The sequence below is a fragment of the Strix aluco genome, chromosome 2 (genome assembly GCF_031877795.1).
Source record: "Strix aluco isolate bStrAlu1 chromosome 2, bStrAlu1.hap1, whole genome shotgun sequence".
NCBI lineage: Eukaryota > Metazoa > Chordata > Aves > Strigiformes > Strigidae > Strix > Strix aluco.
The window spans coordinates 134,277,120-134,303,475 of NC_133932.1; the positions used below are offsets into that span (position 1 = coordinate 134,277,120).

The 26,356-nt window shown below is 47.7% G+C and overlaps 1 protein-coding gene across 1 annotated transcript in view; it reads left to right on the forward strand.

Moving 5' to 3' along the window:
* Positions 1-2,459: 2,459 nt before the first annotated feature.
* Positions 2,460-26,356, forward strand: part of GDPD4 (glycerophosphodiester phosphodiesterase domain containing 4) — a 39,727-nt gene continuing 15,830 nt past the window's right edge. The window contains exons 1-4 of the mRNA XM_074817027.1: positions 2,460-3,907; positions 18,812-19,020; positions 19,608-19,711; positions 20,775-20,868. Coding sequence (XP_074673128.1) covers positions 18,838-19,020; positions 19,608-19,711; positions 20,775-20,868 — 381 coding nt within the window. The 5' untranslated portion in view covers positions 2,460-3,907; positions 18,812-18,837. The remainder of the gene's footprint in view (positions 3,908-18,811; positions 19,021-19,607; positions 19,712-20,774; positions 20,869-26,356) is intronic.

Here is a 26,356-nt window from a genome sequence, read left to right on the forward strand (position 1 = left end):
TTTCCCCTCTGATACTCCCTTGGCCCTTTCGGGGTAACTCAAGTTGCATTCTTCTGGGTGCATTGCAACCCCCTGATTTCTGCCAGAAAAGAACAAAACAATTCCATTGCATAAAGGACAGCCATAAAATATAGAAGAAGGGCGAGGACTGTGTCTCCCCCTCTTTTCACAGCGCTGTATCAGCCGGTCCACAGCGCTGGCAGCAGCCAGCCCCACCGTGGGAGAGCGGGCAGCGGAGTTGCTGCAGCAACGGCTGCGAGAGGCAGAGAGTTTGTCGCTGCCAGCCGCTTTGAAGGGCGATGTGAAGCTCCTGTGGCTGCTCTCTGTCCACACAACACAGCTGGTATTTGTGCTGGGGGGCTGGTTCCTCAGGGTTGGACTGCACCGTGAATCTGTCTGGTCCCTCCTTGCTGCCTGCCCAAGGGATGTGGCTCATTCAGAAACAATGCTCAGAGCCCCCCTCTGAGCCCTGGGACTCAGGAGGAATTGCCTAGCAATTTCGCCTGCCTGAGTTGATTTTTCGAGTTTACATTCTGGCATTTGGGGTAAATTTTGCACCTGGTGGGTTGAGCACTCCAGAAGAAACTGCCAGGTCTTTGGCACATCTCAATGGGCTTTGCACCATTATTCACAGCCACTGCCATCACTCGGGAAGGGACAGCAGCATTTCTTGGGAGCAAGCAGGCTTAAAAATAACTCTGATCAATCCAAACAGCCTGAGAAATGACGGTAAAGGAGATATCCCAAGATGCAGGAGCAGGGTCAGGCCTTGGAGGCTTGCCAGCATCCTGCAAAACCTGCTGCTTCCCATTTGTATGCTGCCTCTGCTTTACCCTGTTTCCCCACATGAACGCTTTGGGGAGGGGGCTGATGCCCTCCCTGATTTTTGATGTTTCAGAGCCGTGTGTCAAAGGGTTCAGGCTGGGAGATGGGGAAAGAGACCCCACTGCAGTCTGATCCCCTGGAGCTCAGCGTGAGGCTGGCTATCAGCATCATTATACTTGGACATGCTGCCCATTGGGGGTCTGGTGGCACCTCTGCTTTCTTATGGTGGGGTCTGGAGCTGCCCAAGGTCCCTTTCTCCCCCCCCCAGGCCATCCTTTGTGCCTCCACCAACAGACACTTCTGCTTTTTGGTGGGATACTGCTCGCTGCAAGAGGCAAACGCTGCTTGCCCGTGGCCATGGGGTCTGTGCCAGCAGGCTGCCATCCCCCGGGAGAGCAAGAGCTGAAGTTTGGATCAGTTCAGATCACCTCTTCCTTCCCCCCTCACCTCCCTTATCATTCCTGGAAACACCAACACCATAAATGGTGCCATTTCTGTAATTAATCTCGCAGGGACGTCGTTACCTGCATGAGTCACCTGCTCTCAAGGCTCTGCAGCAGCTCATTGTGCAACCGTGTGGTGGGGGGAACAACATGCGAGCAGAGCCAAGGGAGGGGGACACCCTCCAACCCCTTCATGCTGCCAAGGCAGGGCACTGCAAGAGGACAAATGTCCCAGGCTGAGTAGGGCTTAGGGTGGGAGGAGGTGGATGTATGTATTTCCCGACAAAATACTCCACATCATAGCCAGCAGTTGGGCAGGGGGACCATCCCCACTCCCTGTTTCATTCCTCCCATGGTTTTATCTTCTCCCGACACACACAGAGGTAAAACTCGCCGGGGTTCAAGGCTGACCTGCCTCACTGATATCCCTGGGGCAGGTTTGTATGGCACCAGTCCTTTGCAGGCATTTATGGGCTCATAAACTCCAAGGCTGGGCTCGCTGGTGGCAGGGCTCCAGCAGATCCTCGCAGCCTTCATTGCCAGCTGCCGGAAGGGCCAGGACCCTGGCTGGGGCACCGGGCGAGGATTTTGCGGTTGAGATAAGCTGGTGAACTCTGAGCTGAACATACTGAAGCCAGAGCAGCCTCTGCCTGGCCGGTGAGTTCTTTGCCAGGTGTTTGCAGAGAAAACCACAGTGCTGAAGGATTTGCATCTCTGTACCCAGCAGAAAGCAAAAACACGGCATTATTTTAGAGCAGAGAGCAGGGATATTTGGGGCTTTCTTTGCTTGTTAGAAAGTGGGGCTATGGTTGTGTTTTAATCGACCTTTTTCCTTTTTCAGGGCTCTTCCCCCCACTGCAGGGAGTTCTTGCACTGATGATGTTGCTCATCCCCTTATTCCCCACGTACCCCTTGGACTCCCTCCACGCCATGAGGATGCAGCAGCTGGAAGAAGGCAGCCTGGGCAAGGATGATGGTGAAGTCCGTCCAGCAGGTATTCCGGGGAGCGCTGACCTTGCTTCTGGCTTCAAAGGCAGAGCAAAGCTCTCGGGCTCTCTGGGCTCTCCACTACTCCTCAAAGCTGCTGGGCCACTCCCATGCCATGCCTCCCCTTGGCACGGACCTTCAGGACCTTTGCGTGGCCCCGTGATGAAGCTGGGCTCAACACAGTCACAAACATATAAGGAGAAATATCCAGTGAATCAACTCGGGAGATTAAAACTGCAAGGTACCTGGAAAAGCTGCTGTTGCTGCTCCCCACATCTCATCAGTGCCATCAGACTTCTTAATCTCACCCTTTCCTGCCCTATTTATGAGGTTTCCAGGAAGCAGACCATAAAGCAAGTAATATTTCTGGAGGCTCGCACACAATCCCATGCCATGCTTCTTTACCCCAACCAGCTGAGCGTTAGCTGGAAGATGATCAGCAATAAAAGCAGCTGCTTCTACCTTCATACCTTGCACTTCCCTCATTTCTTTAATATTCCAATTCCAAAGGGAGATAGATGATGATATTTTAGGACCTAGTGCTATGTATGGATTAGCAATCCTGCTTTTAAAGTGGAACTCTTATATTCCTTCTGCTCCTCATTAGGTTTCAGAGTGAACCAGACTGCGATTTCTGTCATTAATCTTCTAATTAAGTTTCTCTTTGTAATGTGAGCTGCCCAAAAACTGCTGGCCCATCATTTCTGCCCTGTTCTTCCCCTCTCTGTTTGCCAGGGCAGTTTGCTGATTTTGCTTTTGAGGGACCCTCTGATCTGTCTTTTCATCAAACAAGAAAAATACCAATGTGAGAGACCACAGGAATGAAAAAACTGCACCAGTTTCAGAGAGCCCTCCGGGGCTGGAGGGGATGTTTCTTTAGCCTCTCATGCAGTGAAGAGCTTTTTAGGAGCAGGAGGAGCTGCGTGAAGTTGTGCAGCCTGAGAAACTTTACAGTGGGATTTTGCCTCTCTGAAAGTCCAGGGTGCATTGGAGGTTACAAAATACAACTGCACAAACTGCTTTTGTTGTACTGACCTGCCCCCTCTCCCCCTCTGAAGGAAGTTATGTCTCTAATAGGATTTAGATATTAAAGCCCCGAACTATTGCAAAAAATAAGTAAAATAATCAGTTTTCATCCGGGGTTACTCAGAAATCTGCTGCAGAGGATTCCTGCCTGGGGCTTACAGCTGTGGGAAACATTTTCACAGAGGAGGTTCAGGAGTTTTAATTCTGAGACTCAGTGATGACACATCTTGCCTAAATCTCCTTTGGGATATTTTCTCTGACCCTATCCTTTGGACACCTAATTCTGCCAAGGAGGGATTTGAATACCAGCCGCTCCTGTTCTGGATGGGTGAGGGATGAATCAAATCCAGGTTCACCCACAAGTCCCCGGCGTCTCCCAGAGCCATGCGGTGAGCAGCTGCCTGCGTCCCATGATGAGATTTTAATTTTTCCAGCCTTGGGGACTGAGTTTATTAAGCCTCGTGTGGCCCCTCCTACCGTGGGAGGGACAGCTCCAGCAGCCTCTCTAATACTGGGTGTCACACAGCGGTGCCACCATTCGGGTCCCGGAGTGTCACAAGCAAAGGACACAACAACCCAAGTGCGGCAGAAAGCAAAAATAACCCCTCCATGTGCGTCCCGGCGAGGTAAGTTACCTCCTCTCTTCTAACTCTTAAAGATGCTCCTGCCCAGTGAAATGCATCTCTGCCTGCTCTTTCCTGCCTGCCCTAAAAGTTAGCACCGTGGGGGGGGATTTCTTTGACTTTTTATTTTTTTTTCTTTGGACTTTTGAGTGTGTTGGTTGGGATGCGAAAGCAGGCGATTGAGCCAGCTCCTGCCTGGATTGCAGTGAGAAACAAAGCCTGAAGAGCCAGAGAATGGGGAGAACCGGTAACAAAAGGGGAGTGAAGGGGGTGATTTGTGAGCAGGGGTGTTTCTGATGGCTGGTTGGGGAGGAGAAGGTGCTCAGCAGTCCCGCTTCGCTCTCAGGGTCTATGCTGGATGAGTGGGCTGTGACCTGTTGAGGGGAGAAATGGGAACTGGGATGAGACGTGAGCAGTGGGTGGCTGGTGGGGTCGCTGGAGCTGAGGCGGGAGGGAAACAGCGGCCGAGCGTTTGCAGTGCTTGGGATAAAGGGCTGTTTCCATAGTAAAAGGGAGAAAGGAGCCTCTCTCTTTCTTCCCCTGAGCTCGCCTAGCGTGTGAACGGGGAGGTCAACTCGGGAACAAATAACCCGTGAAAGGGTAACATCTGGGAACAGCTGTAAATAATCAGGACTTGGTTGGAAAGGCTGGAAGCAACCTTCTGCTCCAACGTTTGCCCTGCCGCTGCACATCACCCTGGGAGTTTTGATGGGCAACTGTTTGGAGAGAAGCTTGGTTCACAGCTGAAAGCAGGATCTGGCCCTGGCTTTAGTCTGCTGTTGTTGTCCGAATACTGCCACATTATTTGTAGGCATAACCATAATTAACAGTGAAATGGGGGAATTTTCACTTCTAGGAAAGAGTGAATTTTAATTCAAGGTCAGACACTCAGCTGATATGAACCTGGGGAGCAGCACCAGGCCAACTTTGGGTTGGATAGTGCAAAAGTTGATTAGCTGGATGTCTGGCCCATGGTGTACATCACCTCCTCTTCTCTTCTACGCTTTCTTTGGGAATCCTGATCTCACATTATAGTGTCTCTCAGGACTTACTCTCCGGCACGTGATACCAGGTGGAAGGGCAAGAGAGAACAGAAATAATTTTCTACAGCTGCTCAAAGCTTTTAAGCTGCATTTAACAAAACAAAAAAAACCCAACATAATGTACCACGGGACCAGCTGGATTTTAATTAAAAAAATGTTCTGAATGTGAAAGGAGCCAAAACTGTCGCTTCCTTTCCAACTTTGCTGTTGAAATGTTTAAAAGGTGTGCAAGATTTCCAGGGCAATTTGAAATCTTTGCAGAAAAAGACAAAGCTGAGTTTCATGACCAGTCCTGTGACTCTCTTATGCCATGACATTGGACTGAGGAGGTGACTGGATGGTGTCTTTTGAGTTTTATGTGTCATTTCTAGTCATGAAAATGCAGTTCTTTAAATTTGGTGGTGGTAGCTTCTTGTGAGACTACCTGCAGCTTACAAAGTGCCTCTGAGCAAGTTGTCACCATACAGTGGTGTTTAGTGTGATAAAATATCAGCCAAAATTTAGAAGAAAGCATTTTTTTTTTAAAGTATGTGGCCCTTTGACAATGTGCACTTAATTTCCTTGGTGTGACAGAGCCCAGAAGCCCTCCTTCAGGCAAACATGTCTCATCGTGTGCAAATGGCTTCAGAAGTCATCACCCATCAGCTGAGACACATGTGCTTCTGCCTCCTTGCAGCATGGAGCAGATCCTGCCCCGTGGCAAGTCCCAGCTCGGTGGCTTTTTGTGGAGGGGACAGGCCAGAGGGTGCTCTGTGATGGTTTTTCCTTGGGGATTGCAACGCTGGGCATGTGTGCAACAATAGCCTGGCTTCAGTCCAAACCTAACTGTCTTGGGATATTTTGAAGGAGGAGGTCTGAACCTCATCCTGGAGTGACCACCTGTGGTTTGGATTGTAGGATTGTAGGATAAATGAGGGTCTTGGGCTACTTTTTAGAAGAGCAGATAGGGTAAGAAGTTGGGAAGATCCTTTGGGCTTCAGATCTCACTGGAAGAAAAGAAAGGGAGCTAGTGTGGGTAGAGCAGCTTGGAGACACGATCTGTGATGCACCCTGGACCCTGTCTTCATGGCAGGATGAGCCCTGAGGGCAGCACAGGCTTGGCTCCAGGTTGTGACCTCTGCTCCAGCTACGGACACCTTGTGTGAGAGAACTGAGCAGGCTGCCTGCAGGTTCTCATCTCTTCAGCATCTTGTCCTCATCCTGTTCTTCATGTGCTGGACACTGCCCTCCCAGCAGCGTTTTAGGACACATGGCTGACTGCTTTTTGGTGGCTGAGGGGTTGGCATTTTATAAGATCCCAGTAAATGGAAGGTGGCCTTGGCTCATGTTCCCTGTGACTCTCCCCACCAGCAGGACATTGGCATCTGCTCCATTTCTTGTCCTCTCAGAGAAAAAGGAGGGAAGAAGAAACAGTGATACTTTAGAGGGTTCAACAAATTGAACATGCCCCAGTCCTGGTCTCATAATGATCCTATTCTCCTGTCACTGTTTGCCTTGCATGACTTTGTGGTGTTCCCAGGGAAGATGCTGTGTTAAGCATGATGAGGATCTGCTCTCAGGGTCAGGATGGACCCTCCATGCTCCTGGTCCAGGTCCTTTCTGGTGGTTGAGCAGTTGTAGTCTATGTGAGTGCACATGATGCTGTAGTGAGAGAGAGATGATGAGCCCTGTCCTGGGACTCATCCTCTGCAGGCCTGGCACCAAGGGAAGGCTCTTGGATCCACCAAAGTATGCCAGTGCTTTTCTTTAGTCAACACTTGCATGGAAAGGTGACAAGGGCAAGAAGTTAACTGTGGTGGTGGTGCACTATAACAGCAGCAGGCAGGGAGATAGGGCAGGGCTGGGAGTGGGGAATGTGTACATGTGTGAATGAGGTTGTGGCTGCTGCCCATGGGGGCAGTTTTGATGTCAACTCCACTGTTGGGTGCAAGAAAGAAGAACACATCTAACAGCAGGGCACAGCACGGGAACAGCTCGAAGCATCACTGTATGCCTACACACTCAGGCTGGAGTCTCATTGCTTGTGTAGAAGTGTTTTGGAGTCAGTCCCTTCCTTACTCTCCTGCTTCATTTCCTCTGTTCTCCAATACAACTTGAGCGATTCCTTGTTTCTCCAGCCTCCATCAGCTCTAATTAGGCTGGAAGCCCCTGGAAGGTTTTCAGTCCCTGAGACATTTATACAGCACCGAGCCTCTGTGACAATTATGGGTCCGGTCCTCTCTGCTCCTGCGATCCCGGCTGCCGCCACTGATTCAGTCCGGTCCTTTCAGCAGCTGCTCTTAATCACTGAACTTATTTTGGAAGGTCTCCAGAGTTGGAAGAATAAAAGACACTTTAGAAAAGGGGGGAGGAGGGGAATTGGCAAGAACGATTGCTTTTTAAAAGGCTACTTATTTCTAAGATGTACTTGCTACTGATTATCCTTTGCTCCATGATTGCTTTAATTGATTCATGCCTTAAAGCAGTCAGAAAGGTTCTGTGGGGTCATGGTGGTTCTCTCCTAAGTGCTTGCTTTCCCTGCAAAGCTTTTAAAAATTTTCGGTTGAGCAAAACCCAATTCTTGCAAGAAATGCAGGTGAATGACACCAACTCTTTTACCTTCTCCATCCCCCCAGTTATCCATCCCCCATCTTAGTGCTTTAGCAGTGCGACCTCTTCCTTCCCTCCCTGCTGCCAGTTGGCAACCTGCTACCAAGCTGATCCTGTCCCATATTCCTCTGCAATTCATGGTGAATGCTGGTTTTGGGGATGATTTTTTGGCTCTTCTGTGAGAATGAGGCACTATAGGGTTGGGAATTACTTCCCTCAATAAGTCTGTTGGTGTCTTCTGTGTGGTCCTACCCATGGGACCATCTGTGGTCCCTGTGAGTGCTTCATGTACCTCTGCATGGAGAATTTTTTGGCTGCCCTTTTCATGGCAGCAGGGATAGACCCACAGCCAAGGGGGAGACAACCCCCTGGCAGTGGTGGCCTTGGCCTCTCCATGCTGCTGGCTGGGTGACAACAAGCAGCCCTGACCACCTCTGTCCCTGTGGAGTGGGGGCTGAGATGCACCTGGCAGAAACTGCTTTTTGGAAAGAGGTGTTTTTGTTGGGCTGGAAGGAAATGAAACACTATCTATAGGTGAGAAGGCCTTTAACAAAGGTCCAGAAAACATTGTCACCTGGAAGCGTCACCAGGGCTGGTATCAGGAGACCCTGTATGGGACATCAGAGGCATGCCTGCTGGCTCCTAGCGCTGAGCTGGTGCATGTTTGTGCTGGCTGTGACCAGCTGTGATCACAGAGCCCTTGTGCCTTGACCCAGGCACAGACATCCAGGGCTGGCTCCCAGCGCCAGAGGAGCTAAACCAAGCAGGGAAAAAACTGAGCAGGGCAAGGTCCATCATGTGCTTGGCAGTGCCTGGCTCTCCCTGATCCTGAGAAATACTTTCCTCATCCTGTTAGCTGACACCTGCCTGGTCTGAGATTTTCTATGGAGGGTGTCTTCCAGGTAGCCATTGGCTTTGGTGCCAATACCAAGGCAGCTTGTGAAGCCCAGGATGCAGGAGATCCTTGGAGGTGAGCTGGAAGGGTCACAGGGCTGAGCCGGCCTCGCTGGGTTTGAGTGGTGAACTCCCCTTCGTCTCAGGGGATGTCATGTCCTTGCACTCCGGACACACGCAGCACATCTGCCCTTGGATGAGTTGAGTTGTGCCTCTTTCTCTTCGCTGGCTGTACCAGGAGCTCAGAGTGACCACCCAAACACAGAGGAGATGAGTCCAACTGCTCTTCCAGGAAGACCAAGGGAGGAATGAAAACACCCACCCACAGCTCTGCAACTAAATAAATTGCTCCCTTCCTCCAGGCTGCTGGGATGCGAGTGCTGCTGGGCGGTGACCCAGCAGAGCTGACTGTGCTGGGTGTCCTGGACCCTGAGAAGGCCCATCAAGGTTCTGCCCATGGGTTGTCTGCACTGATCTTCCTGCCTTGCTAAGCAGACTCCATGGCTCACACCAGCAGGTGGATGAAAATCAAATGAGCTCTACAGACCTCATCTGCTGCTCCTGTTGCGCGGCTGGCAGAACCCTAAGTTGGGAAACTGAGGCTCTGGGTGACGGCTCCCCTGCGTCCGTAGGCTGGTGTTAGGTCAGGGGATTTGAGCACGGATCTTGTGCGTCAAACTATCCTTTCACTCTGAAGTGGGTTCAAAAGTTTTCTGTGATGGTTTATGCCGAAATGTGGCAGTGTTTAATTAGCTAAAAAGGATTTTCCTCTGAGAACAGCAGAACCACATTCTTATGGTGCAAAAATGGGCCAGCCCTGATGCATCTGGATGCTGTACATAACTAAACAGAGAAACCTCTGGCCGGTGGCATGGAAAACGTCCTTTCTTCCCTTTTTCTCCCCTCCTTGCAGGGGTGTTTTGCTCAAAGATCTGAACTTTAACACCCACAGCTTGGGGAAGGGCCAGTGCTGGGGGCTTCGGCGTGGTGTCCGTCTAAGGCCCCCATCCTTTGTCTGGGCTGAATAGCATTCTGCAGAGCTGCCAGGCAGAGGTATGCAATCTACAAACCTCTTTTCTTCCCCCCTCTTGGCTGACGGACAGAGTCTTCCCTCGGAGACGATGTTCGCGGCGGTGTGCTGCCCTTGGTGAGGCTGTGGGGCTAGAGGGGTTCCCCCATGCTGCGTCCCAATCTCTTCGTCTCCCCTTAACAGCAGGGCACAAAGAGCCGCTTAGGCATTCACCGGAGCAGAGAGGGACCCAAGCCAGGGCATGCTGAATTGCACAAAGTAGGATTTATCTTCAAAGAAATATTTCCCCCCTTTCTGAGCTCTTTTTTTTTTTTTTTTTTTTTTTTATATTGCAAGGGATTTATTCCCCCTCCTCCTCCCCCCCCGGCAGGCTTTGAGCCGTGGAAGCACTTTTTGCCTCCCCACAGTGGCTTTTCAATGGTGGGAGAGTGACTTCTTAGAAAGCCATGGGCCACCCAGGGGCAAAGCCCTGGGTTGTGCCCCATGTGCTGCATGGGGCTGAGCTGAGCATGGCTGCACGCATTGTTGCTGGTGATGTTGCATGGCAACACCCACGGGGAGGACAAAACTCTTCCCTTCTCCTGTTGACGGTGCTGAAGGGTGAGGAGCAGCATTTCACCCCAATTTGGTCATGCTGAATCTCCATTTTCAGGCTTGACCTGGAAGTATGAGCTCACCGATGCTCCTGATTCTCTCTTTGGGTGAGAAAAATGGCACCTAGACATGGCCACCTTGCTGCTGCCAGCTGGGACCAACATCTGGATGGGTGGTGGAAGATCTCCATGTGGTCACAGCTGGAAGGTCACTGTTCCTGACCATTTTTGGGTCTAATTTTTGCATCTTCCCATGTGTACTGCCCAGAGGAGGGATGCCAGCTTCTCCAAAGGGCTGGCTGTCCTTACATAAGGGACCCCCAAGACTGAGCTAAGGGGGGCCTATAGCAAGTTTATGGGTTATATATCAGCTATATGAAGGAGCTCAGGGTCAAAGAGAGACGGCACTGCTGATGAGTCTGGCATCAACAGGGACAAACCTACTTGTGCATTGTGCCCATTTCTGTGATGCTGGGGAAGTGCCCGTAGACCCTGTTCTTAGATCAGAGCTTTCTTACACCAGGAGCCATGTGAATATACCCTGGGAAAGCAATTCCTGAAAAACACATTCTCCAAGCCATTTCATATGGGTGAATACCTACTTTTTAAAATGAGATTTCTGATGTATCAGTTTTTCCAGCCCTGCCATGGCCAAACTGGGCCCTATCCACATTTTAGTACAGAGGAGAATATGGAAAACAGACATGAAAGTATAAAATTCTGCTGTGTTTGAGTCAGCATTTGATGCTGGATTTTGGGGCTTCTTTGCTATCCTCCGTCAGAATCTCTTCTCCCTCATTACCATCAATAAATCTGACAGCAATTGTTGCCACCTGGGGCTAGGTGAGCACCTTGGGTTGGGCATGGGTCACTCTTTCCTCCCCTTGGGACTGGAGTGTCCCCTCCCCAGAGGAGCGAGGGCTGGTGAGACTCCTGCTCACTCATCACCTGGACCCACCACGATGGAGCAGCTTCAGCTTTAACCCTTGGGACCATGGAGAGCCAGGGCTGGCATGGCCTGATGGCCACCAAGCATGCTGGGCTGGTGGCTGTGGGTAGCCACCTTTGCTTGAGTGGTGCAACAGAAGCTTCTGGAAGGACAGCTGGGGCCACTGGAACTTTCTAGAACCTCTAGAAGGGGAGGTGCAACATTCTGCAAGGAGGGTTGGGGTGGGCAAAACATCCCAGAAAAAAAGCAGAGTGGGCTGGGAGGACCTCTCTAGAAGGTAGGTGTGGCAGAGCTCTGTAGAAAGAAGCTCTCAGACAGAAATAATTTAAACCCAGACCCCACTGAACAGCTGTTCTTGGAATAACCTCACATTCCCCATCAAAGGAAAGTTTCCATAGCCAGAATTGTTCCTGTCTGCGTCAGACCCATGCTTTGCTCCTTGCAATGGAGGGATGCAGAACCGAAACTGCTTGGCCCTTTTGGGAGGTTTCTGAGTAATAATAATGGCCTGAGTCCAGCCAACAACATGGCATTTGTGAAGTTTTTCTCCACCCCTTCTTTTTTTTTTTCTTTTTTTTTTTTAACTCACTATTCATCAGCTTTATTCAAAACACTCATTTTGCTCCTAGCAGGCGAGAGGGAAAATCTATTGTAGCACCGTGAGACCCTTTTACAAACACGATGATTTCTCCTTGCCTGTTTCCACATGAAGCTGAAAGCATTTGTATAAAACCCATTGTAAATGCTCTGAGCCTTGGCCAGTAATTTTCTGGGCACACATTTGTTAACGTAGCCCCAAAGTGCTTTGAAGATGAAGAAAAGCAGCTGTAATTTCTAATGATGATGATTATGTTTAAAAGAGGTTTCTGCAAGTGGTTGTGGATCATGAGTCATCTCTGGGGGCTGGACGTTGGGGACAAACATGCTCCAAAAATGAGAAACTATTGAGAGAGGTACCTTGAAGGAGTAGAGAGACACCGAACATTTTTTGGGGAAGGAAAAAGTGATCTGTGCAAAAATGTGGTTCAATGCTGGAGCTTTATTTCCTGTGATGGTCACTCTGGAATAAAGCCAGAGATTAAGGTGTTTTTTTCTGTCCTAAATTCTCATGGCTAATGTCTGGTTTTGTTTTAAGGTGAATAGGTCTTACCTTGGAGTGAGGTTTGCTTCACCATGTAGGGATATGTGTAGAAGTTTGGGGGTGGTAGCAGTATTACCAAACCCATATCACTCATCCCCAGCAATGGGGGTTTCTCAAGGCTTGTCAAATTGACCTCACAAAATTGATTGGTTGCCTCAGAAGATCTTGCCTTAAAGCATTTGCATGTGACCACAGATGAATCCTGGTCTCAGCAGACACTGGGACTGAAAATTGAGCAGCATTGAGCTGTGCATTTCCAGCACAGCTCCTGCTGGGTGTCTGACCTTTAGGCTGTAGTGCAGAGAATCCTCTCTGATGGGGATAAGTCCCATAACGGATGCAGGATTTTGGCTGTATTTGTAGGTTAGTTTGGTAGAAATGTGTTTGATTATTTGTGTCTGTTCAAAGTGTGGTGGCATATTACAAAATACAGAGCATTAACCTTGGTGGAAACCTCCCCATAGCTTTGAAAACCACAGACATTGCATGTTGGAAGTGTACTACGACAAATAAAGTGGATAAATATTGTCCCTGCAGTTGCAGGAACAGTTATTCCTTGTTAAGGCCTTCTACTACTTCCACGTTCATTCATTATTTCTTGTGTTAAGCCCTATTGTCTCTGCACAAATGGCACCTCAAAGCCAACAGCTAATCAATTAATGAAATGTATTTTGCATGTGTCTGTCTTGAGCTGCACATACTCCCTGGGATCCCACACATAAGTAAGGTATAATTAGGGTTTATAACGAAACTGTTGAAAGTCTTAGTGATAAATTATAATTATCATCTGTCAGGGAAAGGAAAGGATATCCAGTATATTCCATATCATCGGAAGATTAGGACTAGCTTCATTTTCTTTGATCCTTTTTCCTTTCCTGTGTTAAACCTCATTAATTCCCTGAAAAGAAACGGGAAGAGGATGGTGGTGAAATAAAAGGGATCCTAGGCTGTGATCCAGAGCCTTGGGCAAAAATGCAGGTTTAAGGGATGCTCTTTGCTGAGCTTTTCTGGCTGGTCACAAGGTCTGTGTGCAGCTCATGATGACAGTGATCAACCACCAGCTTGCCAGGAGGTTGATTTTACTCCTTTTCATCTACTGCTGAGATGCTGTGGAAGGCTCCCAGGTGGAAAGGCAGGAAACGATGCCCCAGAGAGTGGTGGGATGGCACCAGAAGTCCCCATGCAAGGCAGTTGCAGGTACCGGGGAGGCCCAGCTCAGGCTCAAGGCACCTCCTTCCCCTAGCATGGGGTTCACTTTCTCTCCGAATCCCTTGTAAAAGGTGGTATGGGCAAAGTGGGCATTGCTCCTATCTCCTGCCTTCCGACACCATCAAGATGTTCAGGACAAGCTGGCCATGCTCAGGTGCTGAGAAATGACCATCTCCATGTCCCTCACATGGCTCCTGGTACCCACGTAATTTTTTTTTCCAACTCTCTTCTTGCAGTGGACTGGGGAATGTGTTTGTGATATCTGGAAAGAGCCCTGCATCCACCTGCCCATGTGTTGTAGGATATTGTGTGGGAGAAAATGGGAGATGCAGGGGAAAGGAAAGAAATACTTAAAAGACACAAGGAAAAAGTTATAGGGCAATGCCAAATTTGGCTGCTGTGCCTGTTTACCCTTTGAAAGATGAACGCCCCAGCTCTGCAGTACCAAAAAAGACAAGAGCTTTTTCTCCTTGCTTGTGCACTGGCATCTCAAGCAAGCTCTTCTTGCAGTACCTTCTGCATTCAGGCTCTGTGGCTGAAAACGTTTCCTGCTTTTTCTCTCCTGCTCCTTCCTCCATCATCCCCCCAGGCTATTCCTCATGCTTTTCTTCACTCTCTGTCAAGCAGTGAGAAAAGAGCAGCCCTGTCCAACTGCCTGCGATTATGGGGACTCTTATCTGCGAGCAAACAAAGTCTCTGTTTACAAGGGAAAGACCTGAGGTCTCTTGGGTTTATGGAGCTGAAAAACATATGTTACTGCTTTCATGGCTCACTTGCTAAGGAGTCCTAAACTTTGCTCTCCTATTGATGCATGTTTTCCTGCTTGCTCTTTGCTCCTATGGCTTTCCCAGTGAATGGATTTAAGTTTGCTGTTTCCCTCCTCTATCCATTTACCTTTGCCTGGTGGAGACGGGCAGGGATTGCAGACGACATCTAAATTTTAGGAGTGCTGTGCTTCAAATCTAAATACAAGCACTGTAAGGCCTCTTGCTACGTCCTGGCAATGACTGAACTGTTCCAAATCCTAACACAGACCTCCTGTCCTTTGGCTTCTGCTTCTACCATATGTTGTGGTGTTGTTTGCCCCTTAGGTTTTGGCTGGGTCCAGATGCGGGGATATTATCTTTGTTAGGATCAGATGCTTGTGAATTCAAATGTTGAAATATTTGATGCAGTCTGAGGCATTGCAGATTCAGCCAGACCTTGGGAGAGATGTTGTTTTGGCTTCTGAATGCCATGTTGCAGCTGGAAAGCAGGCTGGTAATTTGTTAGCAAGGATGAAACCATGAGCTGGAGGGTCATGGAGAACCTGAAGGGTGGCTGAGGTGTAAGGAGGGAGCTTGCATTAAATTGAACACACTTACCTGAGCACATGGAGGTGCACCTGAGGGCAGGAACCTGGGAGGAGATGTGGAGGTAAAAGGGAAGGAGTGATGCCTGTGTGGAAAGAGAGACAAAGAGAAGAAAGGAGTGCCTGGAGATCTGAGTGCATGTTGAGCTGAGAAGGACCTTTCTGACTGCCCTTGTGTTTGTCTTTGTCTTCCTCATCCTCACACGGGACTTGTCACTGCTAAGAGGCGTTTCTCCTGGACTTCTCCTGGAGTCACCACGGAGTGTTTGCTGATACCAGCAACAGCACAGTGTAAATGCATCGCAGACACTTGCATCTTGCAGAGCTGCAGAGGGAGATGAGCTCTTCTTAGGAGTCACTGCCTTCAGGGTGAAGTAGCCCAAATATTTTTTGAGCTGTCCCTGGTCTTCCTGATTCCTGTCAACTCTTCCCTTTGCATCTACACACAAGTATTGCCTTTTGTCTAGTGCCTCAAGCATGTCTTGTGCTTCATTCCTCAGCAGAGACCCTACAGCTGTGGGGCAGAGTGGCTCAAAGACTCCCATTTGCTACATGAGTCCTGTATGCCCAGAGGGAGCAGGAGAAGCCTTGGGTGAAGTCATGATCTGAGGCTTGGCAGTGTGGTTTCTGCTTTGGATGAGATCTTGGTAATCCCAGTAGATGTGGTACAATGCGTTTATTGGCTTCCCTGGTCTCTAGCCTCTGTTGGTCTCTGGTTGTACTTCTAGATGGGCCTGCCAGATGACTGCAAGGTCTTTTTTGCATAGCCATTTCTCTTTCAAGCAGAGGAGGGCTTGTGGCAGGTGCATCCACCCAGTGAAAGCAGAGCTTCTTGGCTGCTGAAGTGCAGCAGCTCCTGGCTGCCTTTGATCTCAGGGCCTCGCCGTAGTTGGGGTCTTTGGCCAATGGGAGCCACTATTGACTACAGGTCAGATTCAGCCTGGGTATAAATGGAGTCCCCTGGGGGAGCCATTTGGAGCTCGTCCCCTGGAGCAGCAGCTGCGGTTGAGGACTCTCCCCTTGGGTCAGGACGCTGCCCAAGGAAACTCCTCGAGGTGCCTTGGGTCGGGACGCTGCCCTGAGCAGGTCCTCGAGGTTGAGAGCCCTCACTTGTCAGGTGAGTGATAAAGCGTTTTGGGTTGCCGTTAAACCCTAGGGAGTGGGGCTTTGTTCAGCGTTTTGGGTGGCCGTTAAACCCTAAAAAGTTGTTCTGTTCTCCTCTCACAGACATTTGAACCTGTAATTTATGGAGAGCTAGTGAACTGTGTTAATAATTAATTTTTTATGTTGAGAGCATCCGTAACAAAGGGTTTTGCTCATCTTTGGCCAGCCTGATGTTTCTGAGAAGGCCAAGAGTTGGTGGAGGTAGTTGTGGAAAGGAGGCTGTGTTCCTCTCTTCTTCCCTCCCCACCCTCCCCTGCATTGAATGCGCCTTTCCCCAACAACCCCTGGGTCTGAAGAGATGACTTGCATAGGAAGACTAAGGTTCATTAAATTCTTAATTATAGAGATGTTCTTAAGTGCTCTGGTGCATAAAGCTGAAAACACCTTTCCCTTGCCACTGGGGGTGAGTCCAGTGTGAATTATTTAAGCATTCAGATGACCAAGGCCAAGGTTGTGTTTGATACATGAGAGAAACTGGATATTGTAAGTGTCGAGTAGCCTGTGCTGTGGGTGAACAGGTCTGCTCTGGAGGGGCTGTGGGTTGTTCACCATGTCCTGTTATGGCTACCATGTGTCAAAAAACATGGGAAATGCAAGGAAAATCCCAAATAGCAGGTGGCTGGGGACACCATACAAAGATGTCCTGAGGGGGAGAAAACATGAACTACAAGGAAAGACTAGAAAACCTGGGGTTGTTCAGTCTAGAGAGGGCTTAGGTGAAGACATCCAAATGGCTGTGAAATATGTAACAGAGGAAAAGCTTAAGCTGTTCTTTATATCCACCGTGAACAGGGCACGAAGTAGTGGGCTTAAACTGTACCACAGGAGACTAGACATTGGGAAAAAACTTTTAATGTTAAAGTCAGTTTGGACTGAATTAGTCTGTCTTTGGGAGCTGGTGGGATCTCCATCACAGACAATTTTTATGAGGGTGGAAGACTAACCCTTAGATTTAACACCCGACATGCTGTTGTAACCAGCCAGATGGAGCGAACAGTGTTTCGAGATCTCTGTTATCTCTGTTATCTCTGTTTTCCTGTCAAATCTTATGTGTTCATAGGTAAATATTGATGTGTGAGCCTCGTGCCCACACCAGGAATGTGAGTAACAAACCTCATGGCCCTCTGCCAGCAAAACCAATGATTTTGGTCCAGTGTCCTGAACTCCTATTGCCAAAGGAGAAGGACTGGGCAGGAACAGGTGCCATGGTCCAGTGATAGGGGAACTCATGGTTTAGGGATCCTCCTAGAAGGTAACAAATGCTGCAACCCCCTGTGACATCCTTCTGGTAAGAGCTCTGAAGGTTCAAATATATTAAAAAACATGGCTGGGGTAACTTGGTAATTGCTGGGTTTATGCCAGGTTTACTTGAGGATGACTGATGAAGACAGCAGGATCAGCTGTCATCTGCACCACTCGCCGGTGGCATAACATCCGCACCCCCGTCTGTGCTCTGAGTAATTCAAGAGCAGGATCACCATCTTGCCACATGAGATTGGCATCAATTTTTTACTATGGGGTGACCTCCTGGTGCCCAGATCTGATACTGCTGAGCTTCTAGGGATGGCTTAACCCCACCATATCCAAGAGCGTGTGTTTCCCTGTGACTGTCCTGGATGGGCAGACACGTCTGTCTCAGGAAGGCATTCAGGGCACGGCACGCTTGGGCACTGCTCAATTAGTAGTGATCCAAAAAGAAACCACTTTTGTTTCACTTCCATCCTCTCTCCTTGCTGCCAATAGGCTGGGATATTTGGAAAAGGTACCAGGGATGCGTCATTTCAGTTTTAACTTGCGTCTCATGTCTCTGTTTTATTTGTGCTTTCTGCAAACTGATCAGTTTTTGGGGAGTTTCAACTTGCAAGGATTTATCCACTGATTTCTGTAAAGACACACTGGTCTCTGGGTTATTTGCAAACAATTTTTGAGTGCATTTCATCCATGTCTATAGTGCAGCAAGTTGTTCATTCTTGTTCTTAAATGACTGTTATTACATCAGATAAATCAGGGAAATTGGAGTCCTAAACTGGGACTTTGGAGCAGACATGCCTGGATTTGAACATGGTTGATATGGACTCAAGGATACGATGACACTTTTTAATGCAACAGAAAAACATCTCTGGCTATCTCTACTCTAAAGAAGTGCTGGACAATGGTGCTTCTTTGTATGTCCACACAAGACTTTTTTTTCTAAAACTTTCCTTGCAGTCTTGATAGTGTCCTGCTGGGTGAGCTGCTCTTTGCTGGCACAAACTCCTGTGCTATTTACTTTGCTCTTTACTACATTGATTGTAACTTACCACCAAGTTCTTTGTTTAAAATCTTGATTATGAAGAGATCTCCCATGTGTGCATCTTTACAACTACTCTTTCCACCCTTGAAAAACTGTGCCAAACAAAGGTCTTTAAGTCAGGAAATAACTTTTTCCTAAGGGATCAGTCTCTGCAGTGCTGTAGAGATGTTGCCAGGATAAGAGAGATGTTTACCTGGAGAGTGTTAGTCTCTTCCCTACGTGAACTAGTTAAACTGGTACCAGGTTGTGGACAGGTCACAGTGAAGTTGAATTAATTCCCATGGCTAAGCCTAGGCTCAACTTCATCTGACATGATCTGCGAATCTGCATGGAGTGCTTAAGTTGGTGATTTCATTTTCCAAAGCTCCCTGTATAGTCAAAAGGAGGTGGAGGTTTCCTCAGAGATGATTCAGAACACCTAAGTTACAACCAGGAGTACCACTGACTGCTGACAGGGCTTACAATGACCATGCTTTTCTGTTAGACATCTCACTTAGGTATATAAAATTAGATGGGGTGTCCTCAGCACCCTTTCCTGCTGGTCTCAGCATCCTCTTGAGAAAACTTCATCTTTTCTTTCTGATATGAAAAGCTTACCCAAAAGGAAAGGAGGGTTACAGTCTTCCCATAAAACTTGTGGTCTTGTTTCAGGAGGAGGATGAGATAAAGCCACTCAGATGGAGGCCAGTTCCACCAGCCTCAAGAGGCTCAAATTTGGGAAGCTGAAGGTGGTACGTCGGCGCTTGCTACAGAGGTATGAGCATCAGCCCTTCATCTCCTGCCTGGCTGGTTTCTACAGCTGCCGGTGGAAGCGGTACCAGCGCAGAAGGACCGAGCCTGGGAAATGCTGCTGCAAGACGGTAAATTAGCTCAAAATCAGCACAAACATTGATTTCTGTGTAGGGACAGGTCAGTCCAAGCTGGCAAGTGGTTGAGGTCTTGAACCCAAGATCTGTTGGGTTGTTAGATTTTGCTCTAAGTGCTTGATGTAGTGCTGTGTTTCTGTGGCGAGCTCAGTTTGTCTGTGCCATCACGCAGGTAACAAATGTGTGGGGGTAGAAAAGGACCTTGCACCAAACCCTCCCAGCCAGTGAAACATTTCAAAGCCATAGGATCAAATTAAAGTAAAATTTGAGATGGCTGTGCAGTAAGAATCACAAAGAGGGCTGCTGCATAGTGCAATTCCCTCTCATGTGAAGAGGTTAAAATCCTGTTCATTTGTGAAGTCATGAGATCCGTTTTCCCTGAAAATAAATACTGCAGAGTATGCTTTTGAGGACATTCCCCTGGTCACAGGGACAGGGAGGGAAGTCCTCTCCGTATTTACTTCAGGAGGTCCAACGCCAAGCTGCGTGCTTTAGGGACATCCTGAAAGTATCTGTCATTTGCTCTGACTGCTTTGGGGTAGACGAGGCTCTGACCACTTGTCCTTCCTCTCCCTCTCCAGCGGGAATGCGTGTTTTTCCCACTGCTTGTTGGAGCTTTCTGCTTTTCTCTGGTCTTTCTGTACATGTGGGGGGAAGCTAAAAATGACTACAATAACTTTGACTGGTAAGTACCATTTTTCCCTCCTTTCCTGCTTCTCGGGCAGGTCCCCAGGGTGGCTGGGAAGAGCTGAGCACCATCCCTAGCAGCTGTCCTGCAGCAGGACACTTTAGCCATGAGCCAAAGATTTGACTCCTTAAACTCTTGGTTACAGCATCCAAATTGAATGTCCAGTGACTTCAGAGGTGCTGAGGCTCTGCCCTTTTCTTGGCTACAGTTTTTAGGTGTAAGTGCAAATTTGGGAGAAAGGGGAGAATCATTATCACAGAAGTTGTGAGCGAAGGGGACTAAATAGTTCTTTCCTTTCCTTCTCTGAGTTTTTTTTCCCACCCTGTTCCCTCTAAAGAAATATAGTGACTGGCATCAGAGGCATTGCACCAGCTATCTCACTGCAAAGAGAATTGCATGTTCCCAGGCTCCAAAGTAAGAAATAACCGTCAGGGATTTATGCAAATTCTTTCCTTCTGCAGTATGTGGATAACAGTTATGCAAATCTGGCCCCTAAAATTAAATTTAAACATCTCAACTATTATGGGGAGGAAAGGTGTACTAATTTTATTCATCCTTATTAGGCCTATGGGTAAAAGGTAAAGCTTCCCCCTCTCTCTCCTTGGGCAATCCCTCTGCAGCTCCTCCAGCTTTCTGGTATTTTCTGCTTTAAAACCTGACTCAAATCTCCTTTTCTCTGCAGTGCCCTACACAACCACAGGCAGACAAGGTGGGCTGTTGGCCTGAGTTATGTCATCTTACTGTTTCCCCAGGCTGCCTTGTCTGCAGCAAGGTGCTGTGTCTTACAGTCAGACTGGGAGTTCTCTGGAGCAAGGCCATCGATTTGGTCCTGTATTTTACCCCCCCAGCACATTGGGGTGTTAGTCTGGTGGTTAATGCAATCATGGATTTGGGGAAGGAGGCTCTTAACCACTTTTGCATGTTACAGACTATGTTATTCCTCCTTCCCTCTTTGTTTTATTGCTTTGAAAATTTCAAAATTTGAAAGAACGGGGCTGTTGTTCCCCTCCAGTCCATGTGGTAGACACAAACACTATTATAATATTTTATTGCATTTTAGGTATAACTATGGGAACCTGGGCTTCTGGTTTCTCTGGTCTCTCGTTCTCCTTATTGTAGCTGCAATCTTGTTTATGTACATCACGCTGTTATTGGTAAGTAATGTTCCTTGTAGGCTGACCATGATTTATAGCTGTAAAAAGTAAACATAGGGATGGCTTTAATGTGTCAGACCAAAGCTCAGCCTAGCCCCACATATGATCCTTAGACAGTGGATACCTTGGAAATATTGGAAACATGACGAGTGTTTATGGTACTTTCTCCCCATATCCAACTGTGGATGACCAATTACAGCTTGGGGGACTCTGAGCCAGATGTAGTTTCTGTGATTTCTCTCGACGATTTCCCTTCCATGAATGTGTCCAGTCTCTCCTTGAACCCAAGGAAAGCCGAGCCAGAGTGGCTGGATTTAGATTTAGGGGAAGCTAAAGATTGTTGCTCTGACAGCAGGGAAGTTTGGGGCTCTGAGGCACATAGTGGTGGTGATATGTCAACAAAGCTGAGTTATTCCTCTAATCCTGAATAAAAAGACTCATTAGAAAAAGGGCAACATTATCACTGAAGTTGCCTTGACTCACTCTTCTTTGCCGGAGGGTTTGTCTCCAGGTAGAGACTACAGACATGGCCAGAAAATGCTACTGAACTTTACCCACAAAGAGGCAACGTTCCTGAAATCTTCACTTTTCCAAATTCTGTGAAATTTTCTCTAGAATTCTGATCTGCTGTCTGCTTTGGTTACTGGAACCATATCAAAAGCAAGTGTTTCCTAAAATTTCTACCTATTCATCCTTTTTCTCTGTCCTTTCCCTCATAGGGAACCCCCCAAATAAAGACAGATCTGTATCGGTGTTTCCACCTTCTTCATCCAGAGCTATAGGCTAAGAAATCACTTTAACTCCAAGGACTGGAGTCCATGTTCAGCCTCATGTCTGCTCCAACTTTCATTTTGAAATGCCAGGTGCTAATGGTGAGCTTATGGGTTTGACTCACCTTTGTGACCAAGACAACCAGCTTTTATCATCAATTCCTGCTGTTCTTACCCATTCCATGATGTGTCATCATATAGTCAGTCTGTAAATTGCTCATGGCAGGGAATCTCTTTTTGCTTTGTTCATGCAGTGCCTAACACAATAGGTTTCTGGGGTCCTTTGTCATCACTGAAGTACAAAGAAATAGTGATTTTATTCTAGTGCTAGTGATAAAAACCCAAAGTGATAAATAGGTTGGCTGCTTGGCCGTGCCCACAGTGATCAATAGCATTGTAAAAGCTGTGGGCTAACTGAGCTCTGAGTAGAATAAATAATGATATTTAATTACAAGGATTTTGTGACATCCTGGTGGCTCTAGGGCTCAATGTCTATTATTCAGCAAAGCCTACCTGACTTTCCCAGTGGCCATGGAGTAGTGTGAGTGGTTTGGTGGTTACAATGCTACCTTGGGCAACTCAGAGCTTTGCCAGAGATGTCCATGTGACATGGATACCTCTGAGATCATACCTCAGCAGGCTGTGGATCTGGAGACAACCTCAAGATCAGACTAACACATCATAGCACACGCTAGAAACATGCTTTACAGGTTTTCCTGGGCTTGAGGATCCTGAAGACTCCTGGGGCTTGATGCATCAGCTTGGTCATGCTCTGTCTGGATCCAAATATCAGCCAATGTCCTAGCAGTGGACTTTCTTAGAGGAGTTTCATGTCTTTGGCAGCATGAATGTGATGACTGCAAGCTATTGGGGCAGGTGGATAGGTATAGTAAAGCCTGATAGGAAGATGGAAAATGTGAGGTGAAATTGGTGTCCTACATGGTTCAGTTCAGCCTTGGCCCCACTCTTCATTGTGTAGACACATCCTCCTCCTCTCAGCAGCTCAGTTCTGTCTAATGAGGCTAACAACATTTGCCTTCCTCAGGAGGGTGACCACAGATAAACCTGAAAGAATACAAGTAGTCTGATGCTATCAGACAAGTCCTACAAGAGAAACACTTCAGAGGTTCCTCTGCTCTAGTGACAGCTCCTGCATTTGCTCCTTGCTTTCATGAAACTGTTAACTGACCCACCCAAAGCTGTTTGGTATTTCTAAGGGCACTTGCCCTCTTTGGTTGCATCACCACGTCATCGTGTCTCATTTGGAAAGATTGCTGCATGCATCTATGTTGAGCAGTGGGTGTTGGGAGGCATGAGGCCCCACGCCACCAGAGCTGTTACCTAAATAGGATTACGTTTGGAAGGAAAGGGGAGTGAGAAAAGTAATCACCACCACCATTCATGCTCCCACTATCTCAAAACATGTGGAGTCACATGATGGTCACATGCCTGCATGCAGGGTCTTGTGACGACAACTGTGGCTTGGCAATACTCATCCCAGCAGGGCTCCTTTCAGAGAAGGACTCTACCAGGAATTGCCCCTCCATCGCTGTTTGCAGACCTTCCCTGTCACAGCATCTGGCCCTTCACTGTAGCCTTTAATGAACCACCCAGCAAAACACTGGGAGCCTCACAGGCTAAGAAGTGCAACTCAGCCCTTCCACATCTAAATAAATCTATCAATATGGTACCATACGATAGCTGGATTGCTCTAACACATTTCAGATAACTGATGGCCATATGGATTGCCCCCACAATGAATTACATCCTATGTTCTGGTTGAACAGTGTTGGATGGGGACTATCCCCACACGTGTTGCAGGAAGGACTGGAGACCTTCACCCAGGCAATGTTTCCTTGTGATGTTTTGCATCAGCAGCCCATCACATCAGAAAACTGAGCACCCTGATGCCTTTGTTAGAGAAGAAAGATTTTATAGCAACCAGCGTCTGGTCTGGTTTTGTTTGTGAGCACCATGCCCTCTTCCTTAATGATGGCACCCAACTGGAGCCTGCAAGCCTACTTCCATGACCTTATTGTGAACCATTGAAGCAAACACTCTCCTGCCCACCAGCCACCAGCAGCTGACCAAATGCTGCACAAAAAAAGCACTTGCTGTCTGTACAAAGACGCTCTCTGTCCACACGCATCATTGTAATTTTTTCAGACAATCAGTTTCAATTAATTCAATTGTTATCACTCCCCAAGACAATTTTCTCATCCCCATTAGAGCTAAAAGGTTAAGCTGAGGGGTCTAATTGCAGGACCGTTTATGCTCAGTGGAGAAGAAAAAACTTTTCTTGTTCAGTGTTTCAAACATAGTATTTTTCTCTCTGCAGTTCAACCATGTTTGTTCTAAGGGTTTTGGGGAGGTGACTCACGACTGTACAAAGAGGTTCAGATGTGTTGTGGCCTCTCAATTCGTAAGCTAAGAGCAAACTCAAAATAGTACATTGGCACTGAAGTTCAAAAAGTGATCTCAAACCTCCATCCCTAAGTGTCTAGGGTACCAGACAAGTTCTGAGTTGCTGCACTTTTGCTAGAAAGTGAATGTAAGCACCTGGATTCCGCTCTTGTGAACATCTGAGTGAGCAGATGTTTCAGGTGAGCTGAGCGCCTAAGTGCCTACCTCCACGTCCTTGTGGAGGTAGGTTTCAGAGCCTGCCTAAGCCTCACCAGCAGTACTGAAATAGGTACAAAGTCATTCCCATGGTGAAGTAGAGTGGGGTTAAGCATCTATTGTTCATCCTTTTGCAGCATAATCTTGTGGTCAGTGCATCTACTCAGAAAGAGGGAGACAGAGGTGCAATCCTCCTTGCAGTGAATCCATCTCTTGCCACTGGGAAGCATCCCTTAACTGCCACTTTGCAGGTAGATGGTGGAGGGGAAACTCTTCCACAGCTCATACTAAAGAAGAGAAGAATGCAAGTGTTGGAGGCTGTAAGATTCAGAGAGATGATGGCACTGGCAAGAGGGGCCTTGACTTTAGCCTCAGCAGTACTAGTCAGAAACATACTGCTCGCCTAAGCCCACATATCTGTGTACTTGTATTAAACATTCCCAGAATATGTGTGGAAGCAGTTTGGAGGAGACAGACCTGCTGATGATGGTTGTCCCTTTGCCTGAGGAAGTCCTGTTCTAGGTTGAAGCATGTGGGACATTGCTGAAGGCAGCTGCTCTCTGTGGAAAAGCTTGTTGGATGGGTCCTGAGGCAGGTTTTGAGGAGCAGGATGAAGCTAGGTGACTGTGGCTGGAGATGTTAAGCTTCAGGGGTCCACATGACATCAGCTCACTGGTCCAGCAAGATGTGTTCTCCTACAGTGACCAGCAGTGCAACTGCAAGAGTTCCTTCTTCACCCTCCAAGGATGAAACCTGGTGATTATTCTTCTTGTAAGCTGATAAGGAGATATTGTTTCCATCCATAAAAATGAGCTCACCCACCGATGACATTCACAGATGTGATGCATCATTCATACAAAAGTTGTACTAGAGTAGCAGGGGAGAGCATGACCTGTGAAATAAATACATGTCTGTACCTTAGGCAAGGACTAGGTCTTTGTATAACATTGCTTGCAGAAAAGAGGCAAAGTGTCTTCTTTTTTTTTTTTCTTTTTTCTGAAATAGCTTTTTAAATGGGGCTGGCTTAAGATCTTTAGCAGTAATTCAATTCTCTCTGAACTGCTCCCATGGTTACTCATCATGTACTGGGTGTAGGATTCGATTAAAGGAGGCTAACATGTCAAGAAGCACTTGAAAGTTGATCTGTATTCTCTGCTGTGCTTATATCTTGCTTCAAATCAGCATGATCCTGGAAAGAGAGTGTATTTGTAGCTGGATGGGAAACAGCTTACATTATTTGTAGTTGTGTTTTGGGATAGAAGAGCCTCTTCCCATAAATCTATATGTCCTGTTTTCATACAATCCCACTGTGCTACAGTCTGGAGGTGCCGGCATCATAAATGATCCTTCTCATCAGAGCACTGATGTCTACTAATAGATACTTTTCTCTAAATCCTGATATCTTGTGATACTGGTCCCCAAACTGTCCCTTACAGTGGTCAGGAAGCTTGCCCCAGGCACTCAGATTCCTGAGCACAGACCTGTGCATTTTCATGGCAGAAATGTACTTCTCTTGGTGAAATTCATCACCGGGTTCATTGGTTGCTTAGGTCTGGGACAACTTGAAGAAACTCTCCATCAGAGCCGTGAACTGGCTTTCCTCATTCTTTGCTTCCTGGTGTTCAGGGCTTCTTAGGTTGTCCCCTGCCCTGGCTGAGGTTTGTGCCATGCCTCACAGGAGCCATCCCCCGGAGCTCCAACTTGCCATCAGAGGGAAGAAATGTGCCAGTCATCAAAACCTAGAGTCTTTTAATCTCCAAGGCAGTTTTCACTGTTCTGAGATGTGCCTGTCTCTTGTGTTTCCTGCAATTACTGTGGAAGCGTTGTCTCCTTTGCTGTCTGCTCTGTATTTTTGTGGTGCTTTGGAGGCATTTTTTATTCCCTGACCTCTCTCCCATGGTTGATTTGCCTCTAATCACAAGCAATGCACAGGAAATAGGCAAGGTTAGTGCTGTATTTGTTCATACCATAGCGGTTGACCCTGGCCATCATTCCTCTTTCAGAGTTTGTACTTACAAAGAAAAGTAATTGAAAGTGGTACCCCAAAGTGCCCAATTTTCTGTTACCTATGAAAGGGCTTTGATCCTGCAGGGCAGCCT